The 15,841-nt window shown below is 28.5% G+C and overlaps 1 protein-coding gene across 2 annotated transcripts in view; it reads right to left on the bottom strand.

Moving 5' to 3' along the window:
• Positions 1-15,841, bottom strand: part of LOC103577502 (protein kinase C-binding protein NELL1) — a 62,941-nt gene that overhangs the window by 15,960 nt on the left and 31,140 nt on the right. For both annotated transcript variants that reach the window (XM_008558160.2, XM_053740153.1), the window contains exon 2: positions 266-487. In XM_008558160.2, the coding sequence (XP_008556382.2) occupies positions 266-487 (222 nt within the window). The remainder of the gene's footprint in view (positions 1-265; positions 488-15,841) is intronic.

Raw genomic sequence — 15,841 nt, 5'->3', positions numbered from 1 at the left:
GAACATTACACCCCATAATGAAACACGCGATCCTCCTGATGATCGTAAGCCAGTAATTGGGCGGAGTTGAAAATAATTAGACAACCTCTGGAGTTTTTTTATATATTCTACGAAATGTGTTGCGTGAATTGTGAAGCTCTTAGAAACTATAGACAATAGTTATTAGTTTCTAAGCACCTGAGTGCCTTGGGGTCTGTATTTTGGGGTTCGTAAAAATTATAGCGATGACCAATTCAAATAAATATGTAAAAAATGGTACACTCACCCTCAAGATAATATGCAGGTTTCAGTCTAACGAGACCGGGTACTTGCGTCACGCCTTGGCGTGTCGTATTGTGCAGTTGCAAAGCTGCCAAGAGGTCTATACTACCCCCTATGTCATTTCCGATTCTCGTTTTAACTACGGTCACTGTCGTCGTTTCAGTCACTGCAGCGGATGCTGGACTCGTCGTTTCCTCCTCTATACTGTCGCTCGTCGCTCCCATAACTGCAATAATAAATATTCATTAGCAATGCTGAATTTTTTACTGCAAATCGTTAACATATATTTTTATATTATTCTTCAATAGTCATATGAGATCCAGAAGGTTCCAGGCAATATTTCACTAGATCTATTCCTTGGGAGTTTAAACTCAAAATATCTCAGTAAATATTTGATATTAAAAAAAAGGATAAGATACCTTTTTTGTAGAGAATTTAATGTTCTACAAAAAAGATCTCTGGTAATTTTTCGGATAATTCAATATTTTCAGAGATATTTGCCAAAAACTTATAAAATGTTCTTGAAAACTTTTAAATTGCCAATAGAAATTTTTTTCAATTTATTAACAAAAATAGATATACTTCTTGAAAATTTTAATTTTTTCATTGATTCAATGTCATAGTACATTTATTTTAAAATATTACAAATTAATAAAATCGTATTTAGGTACACTGTAAAAAATTTTCAATTAGAGCGGATGACTGTTTATTTATTTAATCCCCGGACCAATACAAAGTTTGGAAACCGGCCCTTGGATGGCCCATCTTCGGGCGAAGTATGATGATTAACGGCCGGTCATTGACAATTTTTAATGGCCTATGAATGGCTAAATATACAAATAATAACCCCGGCACATTAATGGCGCTCGACTATCGGCTGATTAATGGCAGCCATTCACCATGTTTGGGCCATTACTAATTGCCAATGTTTGGCCGAGTGACAGCAGTCAGACATCGACCGATTTACGGCATTTTTCCCATTATCGGCGACTTTGTATGGGGAATAAAATCCACTCTGAAGAGGAGTTTATTTAAATATTAAAAATCCGAATCGGAGTGAATGCGGATTTAAATAAAATCCTGACCACTTCGAAATCACTTCATTAAAAAACTCCTTATTTTCCATATGCAGGGTGATTTTTTTTTAAAATTCCAAAACTCAGTGACGGAGTAAATCCCTCAAAATTTACTCCCGATTTTTTACAGTGTATATTTTTGCAAAAGTAATTTTTCTTGTTTTTTTTGTCATGACAAATTTCTACAACTGATTTAAGACTCTAGGGTTCCGTAGACCCCTGTGACCTTTATGGCTTTTATATCAGGAGTGTTAATTTGAATGATTGTACAATCATACAATATTTATTTAATATTAATATCATTGAAAGTAAAAAAAAAAAATAAACTACGGTAATTGTTATTGCTACAGAATTATTTTTAATTATATAACAATATAATTATTACTTTTTTTTTGACACTTGTAAAGTATGTAAACATTTTTTTTTTTTTTTTTCAAATGACATATTATAATAAATGATTGACAACTTAAACGATGTACATGGGAAGAAGCAGCGAACTCTATCGTGGCATTGGCCGTTCACGAGGTCGTACACGTGAAGTCGAGGCAGTTACAACTACATTTAAGTGTCGAAGTGCACACGCCGAAGGACATGAAAAAAAAAAAGTTTGAGTGTCTATACTCTATTTCACATATTGATTTAAAAAACAGAAGTGCATAAGTTCATTTCTCAGCTTAAAAAAAAAATTTGCATTATTTGCATCTATTTCATTCCCGAAAAATAAATTTCCACTTTCAAATAAATATATGAAAATAAAAATATTAAATTCGCAAGTCTGCTAATTAAATTATACTTGAAAGCAACATTGCAGTTTAAACTCCATACGTTTTCTTTTCTGTTAATTTTTCTTGTGGCAATTAAGTTCAGACCATGTGTAGCGAAAGGGAAACAGCAGTAGGAGCAACAACAGAATAAGAATAATAAGAACAAGGGAATAGAAAAAGAGAAAAGAGAAGCCCTTTTGAGCCCTCGTATTTCATCGGTACCTTACGGATGTCTCATTCGTTGGGCGACAAAGCCGAGCTTTAGCTACGCGTTGTAACTGAAGTAAATCGTCTGGTAAATTAATGACAGGGTAGATACGATTACTATACTACTACTGCATACTATATATACATTCACCACACTGCTATAATTATTACAACCACAACTATGCCAGCTATCAATACTTTACTACATCTGCTTTGCTACTACTACTACTACTACTACTACTACTTACTACTCCAACTAATGCTTTCAAGTGATATGCTACTCTTTTTCTAAGTCGGTATCATCCTTCGTCAGCGTTACGTCATGCGTCTGTGCTTACATAACGTCGCGCCCGGCGTCGACGAGAAAAGTATAGAGAAGAAGATGCGGGATGAAACGGAAGAGGAGCAGGATGATGGCAGACTGCCGGGCGTCGCGACGACGGGGCTATCGAACCGTGTACGTGGGTCTTGTCCACTTATTGCTCATTGCACAATTTAACATTTTTATGCTACTCTTCAATTACTTATAACTATTTACTATTAATTATTTAATACAATAATAATACTAAGAATAGTACACTGTAAAAAATTTTTGATGTGGATGATTTTATATTTATTTAATTTCCTCGGAGTCAATTTTACTCCGAAGGGGAGTTTCGGAAAATATTAATTATTAAAAAAAATTACTAATACATAGTGAGCTTAGGTCTTTGATATTTTGACATTTATATTGAGTACGGAAATAATTACGAGCTCCCTTTCCATACTCATGCGAAATGATTTTTAAAAATTATAACCAGCTGATAATAAAATTTTAACAAATATAATTCCATTGAGTTACAAACTGTCGTATGATTTACATCAACCATACCATGAGATAACATTTCATATTGTACCGAAATATAAAATATTCCCATAAAAATTATGTTACTATGGCTATTCAATAATTTAATATTTTCACTATATATTATATATATGAAATTATAATTTAGTGAGTTACTAAAACATTTTATAAATTAAAAACATAATATTTTAAGTTTAATTATTAATATCTGAATGAATTATTTATTTAAATAATTATGTTTCTAATTAACAGCTGTTTCTATTAAATATAAATTTATTTAAGTATTAAAACTCCGAACCGGAGTGAATGCGGATTGAATAAAATCCGTGTCACTTTGAAATCACTCCCCCATGAAAAAATCCCCATTCACTCCTTATGCAGAGTAATTTTTTAAAAACTCCGGAACTCCAAGTATAGTTAATTCGCATTGAAATAAAATCCTTATTCACTCCCGATTTTTTACAGTGTCATAAGTAGATAAACTGTAACAAAATATATATAATTAGTTAACTATTTATGTAATGATGATCTGAAAATTGTAAAAGTAAATGGAATAAAATAAAAAGCTGATGACAAAGAAATAAAAATGAAGCTGAACCTAGCGGCCATAATAAGTAGCGGCCACGCAAAAAATTGCGGGCCGCTACTTATTACGGCCGCTAGCTTCAGATTCATAGAAATAAAAATATATAGTTATGGGTTTTATTCTCGTATAATTTAATCGGTGTATCTCGATGAGCTCGGGGACTTGTACACTACAGTCTGACGTGTCATCGTCTATTTGTCATATCAAGGAGAATAAGTATCTCGCAAATGCATTTTTCACCCTCAACTTTAACGCTCTCGAACATTATGAGAATAAGTTTCTATTCCACTTTTCGTTAAAGGTAGTACGAGGGTTCACACCCGAATGCTATCGATCAATACCCTACGACAAAGCTTCCATGTTTCTCCCTACCTCAAATTGCGGTTTCAACACGTGCAAAGTGCGTCTTAAAGATATATCATATTCTCCAAATAATATATTAAATATATTATTCTTCATCATTTAATCAAACACTCCATCCTATAAATTTTCATTTACTACAGACTTTTTTTTAAATATTTATCTATAGTAATAAATAGATCAGACAAAAAAATATATAGCGTTCGTATTATTTTGTATTTAATTCCACGTCAAGTACAAAAAATTAAATATTTTACATACTGTCTAGTAAATTACTATTTATTAAATATTTTAATTATTTTCTCCGGAACAAAAAATATTTTATGATTTTAAAAAAGTTTTTGACAAACTTTTAAATACATACAGAATTATTAAGCAATAAGTTATGCTAATGTCAAAGTTTATTAGTAAATATTTATGCTGATATTTAAAAAAAATTTCTACTGTAAAGAAAAAAAAATTTTAATTTAAATATTTACCTTAATTACAATGACTAAGTATTAATATTAAAGTCTTCAGTACTTTAAAAATTTTCAACACGTGGGTAAATCTCATAAATTTTTCTACGTCAATTACTCATTAATTTTGTTTGTTCCTTAACCAGAGTTTCGGTTCCTAAGATGGCTTAATAAATAAAAGCAATTAGGGACTTAAGTATTTTTGCATAATAAATTTATTAAATGAATAAATAAAATTAGAGGTATAGGTAGAGTAAAAGTTATGAAAAAGTAAACGCTGGGAACTATTTGGATTCCTGTAGGTATAATGATAGACGGTTGTGTACCAGTATGAGTCGAGTAGTCAGGGTCAAGGTCGAAGCTAACTCGATCGACCGGTCGTCGACTTTGACTTTGTATATTCACGTACTCTATGTGTTTATATTTACTCATTACCATTGCATACAATATGTAACAATAAATGACAATAATTTTCGACAATAAGAGATTGATTGGAACAATATATAGTTGTTTGAGACGAGTTTCGCGTCCTTGTTAAAGCATCACATCCATATAACAAATCATGAGGATGGATCGTCCCGACGCCAGTTCGTCAGTAAATTGCTTGTCGGCTTTTCTTTTTTATTCTTTTCGTAATATAATGTAAGGGAAAGTTAAGAATATATATACCTATATATGTATCAAGAGCTCCAGTAGAGAGAAAAAGCAATTTCACAACAATTTTACAGTACAATCGGATACTACTGGCTGGTAAAATGAGACAAAAACCGTTCTAACGAGTGAAGAGTAGCAAGGCCACAAAAGCTGCCTCAAGGCTAATCTCTTCCTCAATCATGGAGCTTTTGTATCGCAATGTGCAATCGCGAGATGTTACTCGACAGGGTGCTTTTCGCACGTCGTCATGCTTTCACCTCATTTCCCTTTCTTTTATTCTCTGAATACACCCTTATCGGGGTTATCAAAAAAAATATAAATCCATATCTTTTAAATATTTTTTTAACGGAATGATATTTATTTACCTGTCTGAATAAGGGACTATCGAGCAAAATAAGACCCATTTGTAGGACAAACAATTATTTTTTGTTTAGATATTTCGGGGCGAGTTCATCAGTCCATCAACGGCCACTTTTAAATTTTAAATAATGAAAAAATTTTTTTTCTTTTTTATAATCATGGCTGATTTTAACAGAAGGGCTTTTTTAGTTCTCAATAAAATAATTCAAATAGGGATTACTTGAAAAAACATGTAGCGGACATCAGATAAATTTAAAATTACAAATAAATAAAGTAAATAATTTAAAAAATAATATTTATAAGAAATGCACTCATTAATTTGAAATTTTTTTAAATGCGCACTTTTTCTTAATTTAATTTTATTAATTATTTACTCTATTTATTAATAATTTTAAATTTGTCTGATGTCTGCTACATTGACGCTCATTTGAAAATTCAAAATTCGCGGCTAATTAACTTGTCTTAATTTTTGTTACAAATCGTCTCAAAAATAGTCTTTTTTGCCGGTTTTTCTGTACATCTATACTTAAAACATTATCACTAAATTTTACAATTTCAATTTTTTCTCTAAAATCAGATATTTACATAATCCAAAAAAAAAATTTTTTAATACTATCCGCGGTGGTTAAAACCTTCGGTATTTTGAAAATTTTTCTCCACAACGACTATACTTTGTAAAAATATGACACTGAAGTTAGTCGACGTCCAATAATTTTTGAAATTATTTTTAAAACTATAAATCAATTTTTAAAAAAATACTTTTAAAAATTACACCTGTAGTTTTTTTTTATTTTTTACATGTGCATATTTTTTTTTTTTTTTTTTTTTTTTAATCAAAAAATGTTAATTGTCTTCACACTTCATGATCATTGTAAAAATTGGGAGTAAATTCTGCTTTTATTTAAATCTGGATTCACTTCGTCGGAGTTTTATAGTTCTAAAAAAAATCACTTTGCATACGGAATCAATAGAGATTTTTACTTCGACTGGCAGTTTCAATATAAAAATACTACCCTTCGGAGTGAATTTTAATCCAAGCGGATGAAATAAATATGAAATCTGCCCGCATTGAGTCTGACTTTAGTCCGCATTCACACCGAAAAATTCTTACAGTGTAAATATTTAAAAAAATTCATAAAAATAATAACAAAATAATTTTTTAAATGATTTATTACCAGATGAAAAGTTGATTAAGTAATCAGGTTATAACAAACATAATATAAAAATATATCAATATAGGTAGATTTTTATCATTTTCATATAAATAGCTACAAAAATATGTATCAAAGACAATTGCGTTCCTAGAAATCATATTCAACAATCGGTTTACAAATATAATTTGTGATCACGCGATCGTAATAGTCTTTTATCATTCTCACCAGCCGTTTAAAAGTCATCGTTTAAAAAAAAACACTTGAATAATAAATAAACTATCAGTGCTTCATTCTTTATTCACCATTTTTTTTTTTTAAACTCATTTGATTTTTTTTTCTTTCTTTCTTTATCTCCGTTCACTAGTACGAGTACTATTTTATAATTCAAGTACATTACTTCATTGGAATTCACGATAAAAAACGTATTATTGAAACAGGAAACTTTGTGAACACGTAAAATAATTCTGTATATGTCACGAATTTTTTTCTTTTAATAAATATCCAGAATTCTTTATAAAATTCAAGGATTTTTTGTAATATCAATAAAGTAAACATACAAAAAATCGGAAAAATAAATATTTAAACAAATCACTCAATAATAATATTTAATTTATTATTTGCTTGTTGTGTCAATTTAAAAACTTTTTTATTATTACTGTCTGTTAGATTATTTTTAAAATAATGTAACATGAAAATATTTACGCAGATCAATAGTAATTATGCAATAACACGCAAGTACGGTTGGTAGTCACGATAAAAAATATGAATAGTGGAAATCATTGAAATAAAAGGTGATTCAACTTGTAAGAAAAATAAAAAAAAAATTGAAAAACGCACAACGACCTAAAGAGACATTGAGCACGCTATGAATTTTTATTGGTCAAAGAGTAAAATCGAGTGACGAGTGACGTGTGACCCTAATGTAATTTTAGTTTTATACTATTTTTATTTTTATATACATTCTCTGTACGTATAAAATACTTTTTTTTATTTTCTTGTTATTCCGCAATGATGACCAAGCAATTTCACACAAGAATATGCAGCTTTAATTATTATTATTATTGTTATTTTTTTTTTTTTTTTTTTTCACTAAATTCGAAATAGTTTGTTGCTAAAGCGGGCTAATAGTATGTATGCAATTCGAGTATTGTTATTTCGGAATTTCCGTACCGATGGTTTTAATTCGGGTTACCATTTAATGTACAAATATATTCACTAATTAGATCATATCTATTGGAGTATAAAATAGAACGAAAATAAATATAGTAATTGATAATTACCATGTTAATTTATTAATTTTAATTTAATTAATTAATTGTTTTATAAATAAGTAGATTAATATATAGAGGAGGCAGGGGCAAAATGGGGTACTTATGGAAATACCAAGTTTTCGAGGACTCAAATACACTAAAATTTTTTTTTTTTTAATGATATTCAAAGTAAATAGAAAAAATTTTCAATTACCGTTAAAAAAAAAATTTTCATTTTTGCGGGCAAAATGGGGTATCCCTAAAAAAGAAAAAAAAATTTCTGGATTTTAAATGAATGTTATTAAGTTAAACTTTTTGCAAGTAATTTACATAAAGAAAATTATATTTTGCATGATTATTGGATACAAGAGAAGAAAAAAAAAATTTTAATAGTTTTTATCATAAAACAAAAGTCATTAATATTTTTCGACTGACAATTGATTTTTGAAAACGTTTAACAAAAAAAAATCAAAATAACGCTCAATCGTATTAAAAAAAAGTGATTTTGGAATGTTTAAAAACCATTTAAAATATAAAATTTTTGGAGTGTCCCGTTTTACCTACCCTACCCCCTTTTGCCCCACCTTCCCCTATTTTCAATGAATAATTAAGCAGAAGATTAATAAATCATTTTTAAATTTTGAGACCCGTAATCACTTCAAAATTTTTTCACTATAAAATAGGCGTTCAAAATTTTTTAATTCAAACAATGAGGGTTCGGAGTCAGAAATTTATTTTTAATCCAAAAATTCAATTTTTTATTAAATTTACTTAAAATTTTTTTTTTATCAAAAAAATTAAAAAAATTTAATTTCTAGAGTTTTTCAAAAGATTTTTGTTTTTTATTGATAATAGAAACTCAGTATTTAATTTCAAAATATTCAAAAATTTCGGTATGAGAAATTTGAACTTTTCGCGCGAAATTCAAATATGCGTAAAATAATTGAGAAAAATTTAATTAATGGCTGAATAGAAAGAGTTAAAATGCACAATGACAAATATTGGTCGAGTGTTTCTGAACAATATACCCCAGGCATTGCATATCAAAACAACAAGGCTCAGCACAATATATGGAAATATTATTACTCGAGCTAATGCTAATGTCACTGGCAGGCGCGGAAATTACCTCCAAGTGGACAATATCCAATGAATATGCAAATTAAATCTCAACTGACTCGAATGGTACTGTCGTTGTGCTGTAGTCTGTAGTGAATGCATGACCTGTCAGGACACAGTCTTTTACCCACCATCAAATACAATTGACGAATCTTAATGATACATATACCGTCTCTTGCAGTCTATTCTATTCATCCTGCCACAAACTTACCACCAGAAATTAATGAGTTTATAATTTAGTAACTGAGATAATTAGAAAAATTGTAAATAATTTCGTCAATAATTGAATACTTACATTAAAATTTATAAATAACGTGCAAAAAAAAAAATCATTCCAAAAAAGTATGTGACATTAAGTTGAAATTTCACGATCTATTTCAACAATAAGTTCAAATTTTATGATCTTAAAAAAATTCAGTGATAAAAATAACAATCATTGATTTAGTATTTAAACTCTTGTATGAACTATTTTTGAATTTATTTGTAAAAATTTAACTTTTCAAGTTTTCATTAATTTTTGAAAAGGATAAAAAGTATGATACTAAAGTTAGATGACATCTAATAATTTTTGAAATTTATTCAAAATTATAAATAATAAAAAAAAATATATTTTTAAAAATTGCACTTATAGTTTTTCTAATTTTCTAGATGTGCATATTTTTTTATTTTTTTTCTTGTAATTTATTCGTTGAAAAAAAAAAATTCGAAAATTTTTAATTCTCTGCTAACTTTAGTATTTTATTTTAAAAACTTGTACTTCAATTTCTAAATTGTCTCGAATTCAAAAGTTCTTCATTCAAAATTTTTTTTTAATATTTTCGGATTTTTTTTTTTTTTTTTTTTTTTTTTACACGGAAGTGTAATTTGCAAAGATATAAAACGATTATAAAATAAAAAATAAAAATGGATAGAAGAGCAAAAATTATTTATAACTTATCGATAATCGAAAGTACTTTGACATTATGAGAGTTAAGTCAAAGATGAAATATCAACGCGTTTGAATGCTTCTCAAAGCCGCTGATTAATTCACTATTAACTTTAAAGTAAAAGTTTTATAAATAATATAAAAAATATATTGTCAACGTAATCTAGTTTAGTGTGAAATTGATTTGATCGGGGGATGAATGTCTGGACACCTTGGCGCCAGTTCAAAGTACGTAAATAAGTACAAATCGTAAATACTTGACAAAAGAAAGATAAAAATAGTTAAATGAAAAAGAGTAAAGAGCCGTAAAAAATTTTATACCAACAATGTCGTGGTAATGATCCGATAGATAAAATGAAATGAATGACAGAGTAATGGGAAAAACGTATCTCAGCTCATTACTTCGAGGAAGAGACGTTAATATTATTGCAGATGGTTAAATAAATGTCACAAAGAATAATTGCTCGGGGAAACAGAAGTCTGATAATGTTTTTAGTCACTACAGTCTTAAAGTTTCTAACAAATTAACACTTTGCTGAATTATTTATTCATCTGGATAATAAGTAACATCAGTATATATACAAGTTTCTTTTAGTTTCGTACGTTTTGTCTAAATACTGATTTATCTTCCTTTGTTTAAGACTCGAAAATATGAGGGTTCAAGTGCTCTTTAAACGCACCACTTACAATCAAACGTTTTAGGGACAGACAAAAGTGACGTTAGGGTGAATTTTTTTTCCCCTGAGACGTATCTTAAAGTACTGTTTCAGCTTTTACGAATTACAAAGGGCTACTGATACTCAACGAACTGAAAATGAGAATAACTCGAATATTTTTATCACTAAAATATATTTATTATTGAAATACTTTGAAAAATTTGTGTCAAATTTAACACTTTACTTGTATCGAACAATAATACAGGCTTAAAACTTGTTGAGATCAGATAACACATTCAGCTTAGTTAAATTTACATTTGATGGTGTCAAATAATTGACACAAAATATTTAACTATTAAATTCTTATACACAAGAACACAAAATTTTAAAATGTATAATAGAAGGATTTCCTAACATTCAAAAAAATTTCTTAATATTTAAGAAATGATTTTTTAATATATAAGAAATCATTTCTTAAGACATGATTTCTAAAACAATAAAAAATCTTATTAAATGCTAAGAAATTCTTCTATCAGTGAACTGATGTTAGTATCGAGTGATAAGTTTTTTGGTGTTAAGAAAATGGAGAAAAAATTTTTACTTGGTGTAACTTCCACACTGTGTTGTTTAAAATTTTTACAATAAATTATTTAAATCATACCGGAAAGCACAAATATATTAAAATTTTTTTTTTATTTTTTAAGTACATGGAGAGAAAATTATGGTAACAGTTACAATATATTATGGGAATGGTTCCCATACTGCATGGTAACCGGTTTTTTTGAAATGTTGATTATAGGAACGGCACCCATATATATTATGGTAATCATTCCTATAATTATGGGTATAATTCCCATATGGTATCAGAATAGTTCCTATGGAATTATGGTAATGGTTACTATAATATTATGGTAATTGTTACCATAATATTATAGGAACCGTTACAATGTGGTTATAGGATCGGTTCCTATTTGCTTATGGGAACTATTCCTATGAGTATGGTAATCATTACCATGATTTTTTCACATGCGATATGGGAACTGTTACCATAATGATAGAAATTGTTCCCATACTTATGGAAACTTTCCCAGAAAGTATGGGTCCATATCCCATAATCCCAAGTAATTATTACCATAACGGTATGGGATGATATTTCATAAACGTACTAGGAACAATTACTATAATTTTTTTTCCGTGTATAGAAAGAAAATTCAAAAACCATAAATTATATCAGAACAAATTTTCTATTAAAATATTTATTTTTAAAAAAATTCAAAATAATTTAAAAATGGTAAATTTTTGCTGTTGTTTTAGAACATTATAGAAAACCTACAACACAGTAAATAAATTGCAAAAATTTTATTTTTAGATTATAATACCATAAATATACATTAATATAAAAAAAAAGTTATTACTAGAATCACTGAAACAAAATGTGATTTAAATATTTCAAATAGAAGCACATGTGTGGGAGAGTTGTCTGAGTATAGATTTTTATTTTTGTATCGTAATTTTATTTATAACAAAAAAAATCCAACGTCAATGGTTGTCTAAAAATAATACATCAAAAAATTGACATTTAATAATAATAGTTTTTTATAATGCTGAAAAAAAGTCCCACCTTTATTTTAAACATGTTTAATAAATGAAAACTATCAATTCATCATTATGTGATGAAAAAAATATTTTAATAGACTAAATAGATAAAAAGGTCTGATAAGTAAGTCCTTCAACGACAGCCCTCAAAATGTTTCGAACGAATTTCTTACGAATCACTGCTGCGTAACTAAGCTCTGCCTGATGTTTATTTTCTCCGGTTTAAATAACCCCCGTGTGTGACGATGAATGTAACAGTCAGAAGGCGGCAAACCCGAAAGTTCTCGAGGGACAAGAAAGTACACATAAAGCCCCTATGCACATTTGATGATCCCAACATTTTCCTACCCCTCAACAATCCGTTATTTATCTACAATGCTAAAGAATCCTTATTTTCATAATCACACTGACAATAAAAATAATAAATATTGTAATACTTTACGAAAAAAATTTATAATTCAGTTATTTAAATTCAAAAATCCTTTTATGGTTACTTAAGTATCCGTACAATTAATGTACGGAGTGGTGAATCCATTAAAATGATGAAAAATGGATGAAAAGTGTGAACAGAGATGAAAGAGGAAAAGACAATTTTCCTGTAATTCTACGGCTGTCACCCTTAATTCGCAATTCAACGAAATCATAGGGCGGTTTCTTTTCTTTCCCTATTCGTCGAACGGGTGTGTGTTGAATCCCCGAGGAACTTGGGTACCGCATTCGATAATGAGCAATTCGCTCACCATTTCCCAGTCTTTTGTGCCCTTTGTGGCCGCGTGCCAGAATATCCCAGGGGAACAAACCACCCCCGACATTCTATTCTCTGTCCCATCGAGGACAGTTGGCCCTTTCTATACATACAGCTTCTATTATGACTTGATAAATATAGTCACAAAACTATCATCATTCTATGTTAAATAAAGTATTTATGAGCCAAGATGTTACACCGTAACCCGTAGGTTTATAGCCTATCACTGAACAACAAAGAAACTTTTTATTGTTCTATTACATCTGACCTACAATCTTTCAATTTCAATAAATTTTATTCAGTTCATTTTCCTGTTTTATTTTTGTAGATCACAAAATTATTTAATTTTAGCGACTTGTAATTTTGAAAATTTTTTAATACCAAAATTAGAAATAAATTCAAAAAAAACATTATTAATGATTCAAAAAATTTTATTCCGCAGATGTGAATTAAAATTGACGATAAATTATTTTTCAAATTTATGTATTAATAATTAATGATAAATAATTACAAAATACAATTGTTATGAGTAAGATGAAAAAATAAAATAATTTTGTTGCGTTACATAAATGATGGAAAAGTTTGTTCGTCGCTCGGAATGTGATTCAATAATTCAATTGGAAAATTGTAGATTATTCAAACGCCTGAGTTGCTATCGTCAGTATCAGTTAAATGGATGAACCATGTTCGATCGTATCGGCAATCAAATGCCACAATATGTACATTATTTTTGAGTCATGTCTCTTGTGTTTGAACAACAATTATTTTGAGTTCTATTTCTGATACTAACACAATTACTCAATTTATTTATACTTTTAAATCACATAAATGGAAAGTTGTTTGTTTTAGGAATTAAATTATCTACTCAGTATACTATAGGATTAACTTTTATCTATTATTATTGATAGTGTCGATGTACCTCGGGAACAAATAATTTAAATATATGGAGATCGAAGTCGGCATTCTACTTAGATCTATATAGATCTTTTGAGATCTAGGAAAATCAAAACTGACAAAAAGGCAATTATAAAGTTACAAAGGGGGGTGGGGGGAGGTAAAACGGGGTACTCTAAAAATTTTGTTTTTTAAATGGTTTTGAAACATTCCAAAATCACTTTTGTATATATAATTGAGCGTTACTTTGAATTTTTTTTGTTAAACTTTTTTAAAAATCAATTGTCACTCGAAAAATATTAATGACTTTTGTTTTATGATACAAACTATCAAAAATTTTTTTTTCTTCTTTGGTATCCAATAATCATGCAAAAGTTAATTTTTCTTTATGTAAATTACTTGCAAAAAAGTTTAACTTATTCAAATTCATTTAAAATCCAGAAATTTTTTTTCTTTTTTAGGGATACCCCATGTTGCCCACAAAAATGAAATTTTTTTTTTTTAACGGTAATTGAAAATTTTTTCTATTTATTTTGAATATCATTAAAAAAACTAGATTTAGTGTATTTGAGTCCTCGAAAACTTGGTATTTCCTTAAGTACCCCGTTTTACCCCTACCTCTCCTAATAACAATTCAAAATTTTGATTTTGAAAAAAAAAATTGAATTTTAGATTAAAAAAATTTTTTATCCCTTAATTATATAAAATAATATATTTTTCAAATTTTCATATAAAATACAGAAATTTTCTTTTATTTTGTAAACTTATTTTTTTTCGACTTGAATTTCATAAAAAAAAATTATTAAATTTTAAATGAATAATTAAAAGTAAGAATTAATTTATCAAAAAAATGATATTATAGTTTTATAAATATTATTTACAAAGGTATTAAAAGTAATATAAAAAATAAATGTATCGTATGACATATAGTTTTTTCCGCGGCAATATTAATGAATGAATTTGCAACGCAATTGGCAATATATATTTCTGATTGGATAAAGTGTTATGTATATAAAAAATATTCTTGGTGGTCTTTGTGATGATCATCGCGGTGGTCATATATGCCATTACCACGGCCATTAACGCTCAATAGCTGAGACAAATCGCGCAGTTCACTGGCCAACTACTTCGGCGAATTTGCAATTGCCCTCGAACTTGGCGGTACGGTAAATATTAATAACGATATAAAAAGACGGTTATTAATAAAAGAATATTGAAAAATAAAAAAATAATAAATTTTATGCGGATTTTATTGGCTATATTGCTTTATAGCAATGACGGCAAAAATTATTGCCTGAGTAAAATGGATTTTAATTGACGATTTTATACGAGCATGATTATAAATACGACGGGGAATATTAATTATAATTAGTTATACTTTATTCCGATAATAAAAAACAATTATAAGGGTGCGAAAATTGCTGGATTTAAATAAACATTTTAACGACAAGCGTCTAAAGATCTATTTTTGGTAAAAGTCATGACCAAGAGTGTCAAGAACAGATAGAACACCTTCGACGAAGGATTTACTGCTTCCTGTTGCACCCAATCCGTTGGCTCTGGAGGCCACTTTCTTGATAGAAATTTTATCTATGCGTTATATTTCATTATATAAATTGCTTATTTTCAATTTGAACATTAATGCATTATTATTATACAACCGCTATTCATATATTTTTTTATTTATGATTTGCGATGGTTTATTTTCAGCCATCAAAATATAATAAGAGAATTCGATAGCTGACGTAGCAGTATAAATCTTCATTCTACTTGGGTGGTTTCGATTGACGAAAATTATATTGAAATTATATTGGAATTTGCCACGTCCATTAAGTTTCATCAAGCAGCGATATTTCATTTTAAAATATTTAAGAATGATATTATTTAAATTCACGTTCATAAATTACAAATTTATTTATTCACGAGTCTTAAAAT

This window comes from Microplitis demolitor, chromosome 1 (assembly GCF_026212275.2).
Source record: "Microplitis demolitor isolate Queensland-Clemson2020A chromosome 1, iyMicDemo2.1a, whole genome shotgun sequence".
NCBI lineage: Eukaryota > Metazoa > Arthropoda > Insecta > Hymenoptera > Braconidae > Microplitis > Microplitis demolitor.
Note: the sequence above shows the minus strand (reverse complement) of the source record. Positions and strands in the feature narration are given on the sequence as shown.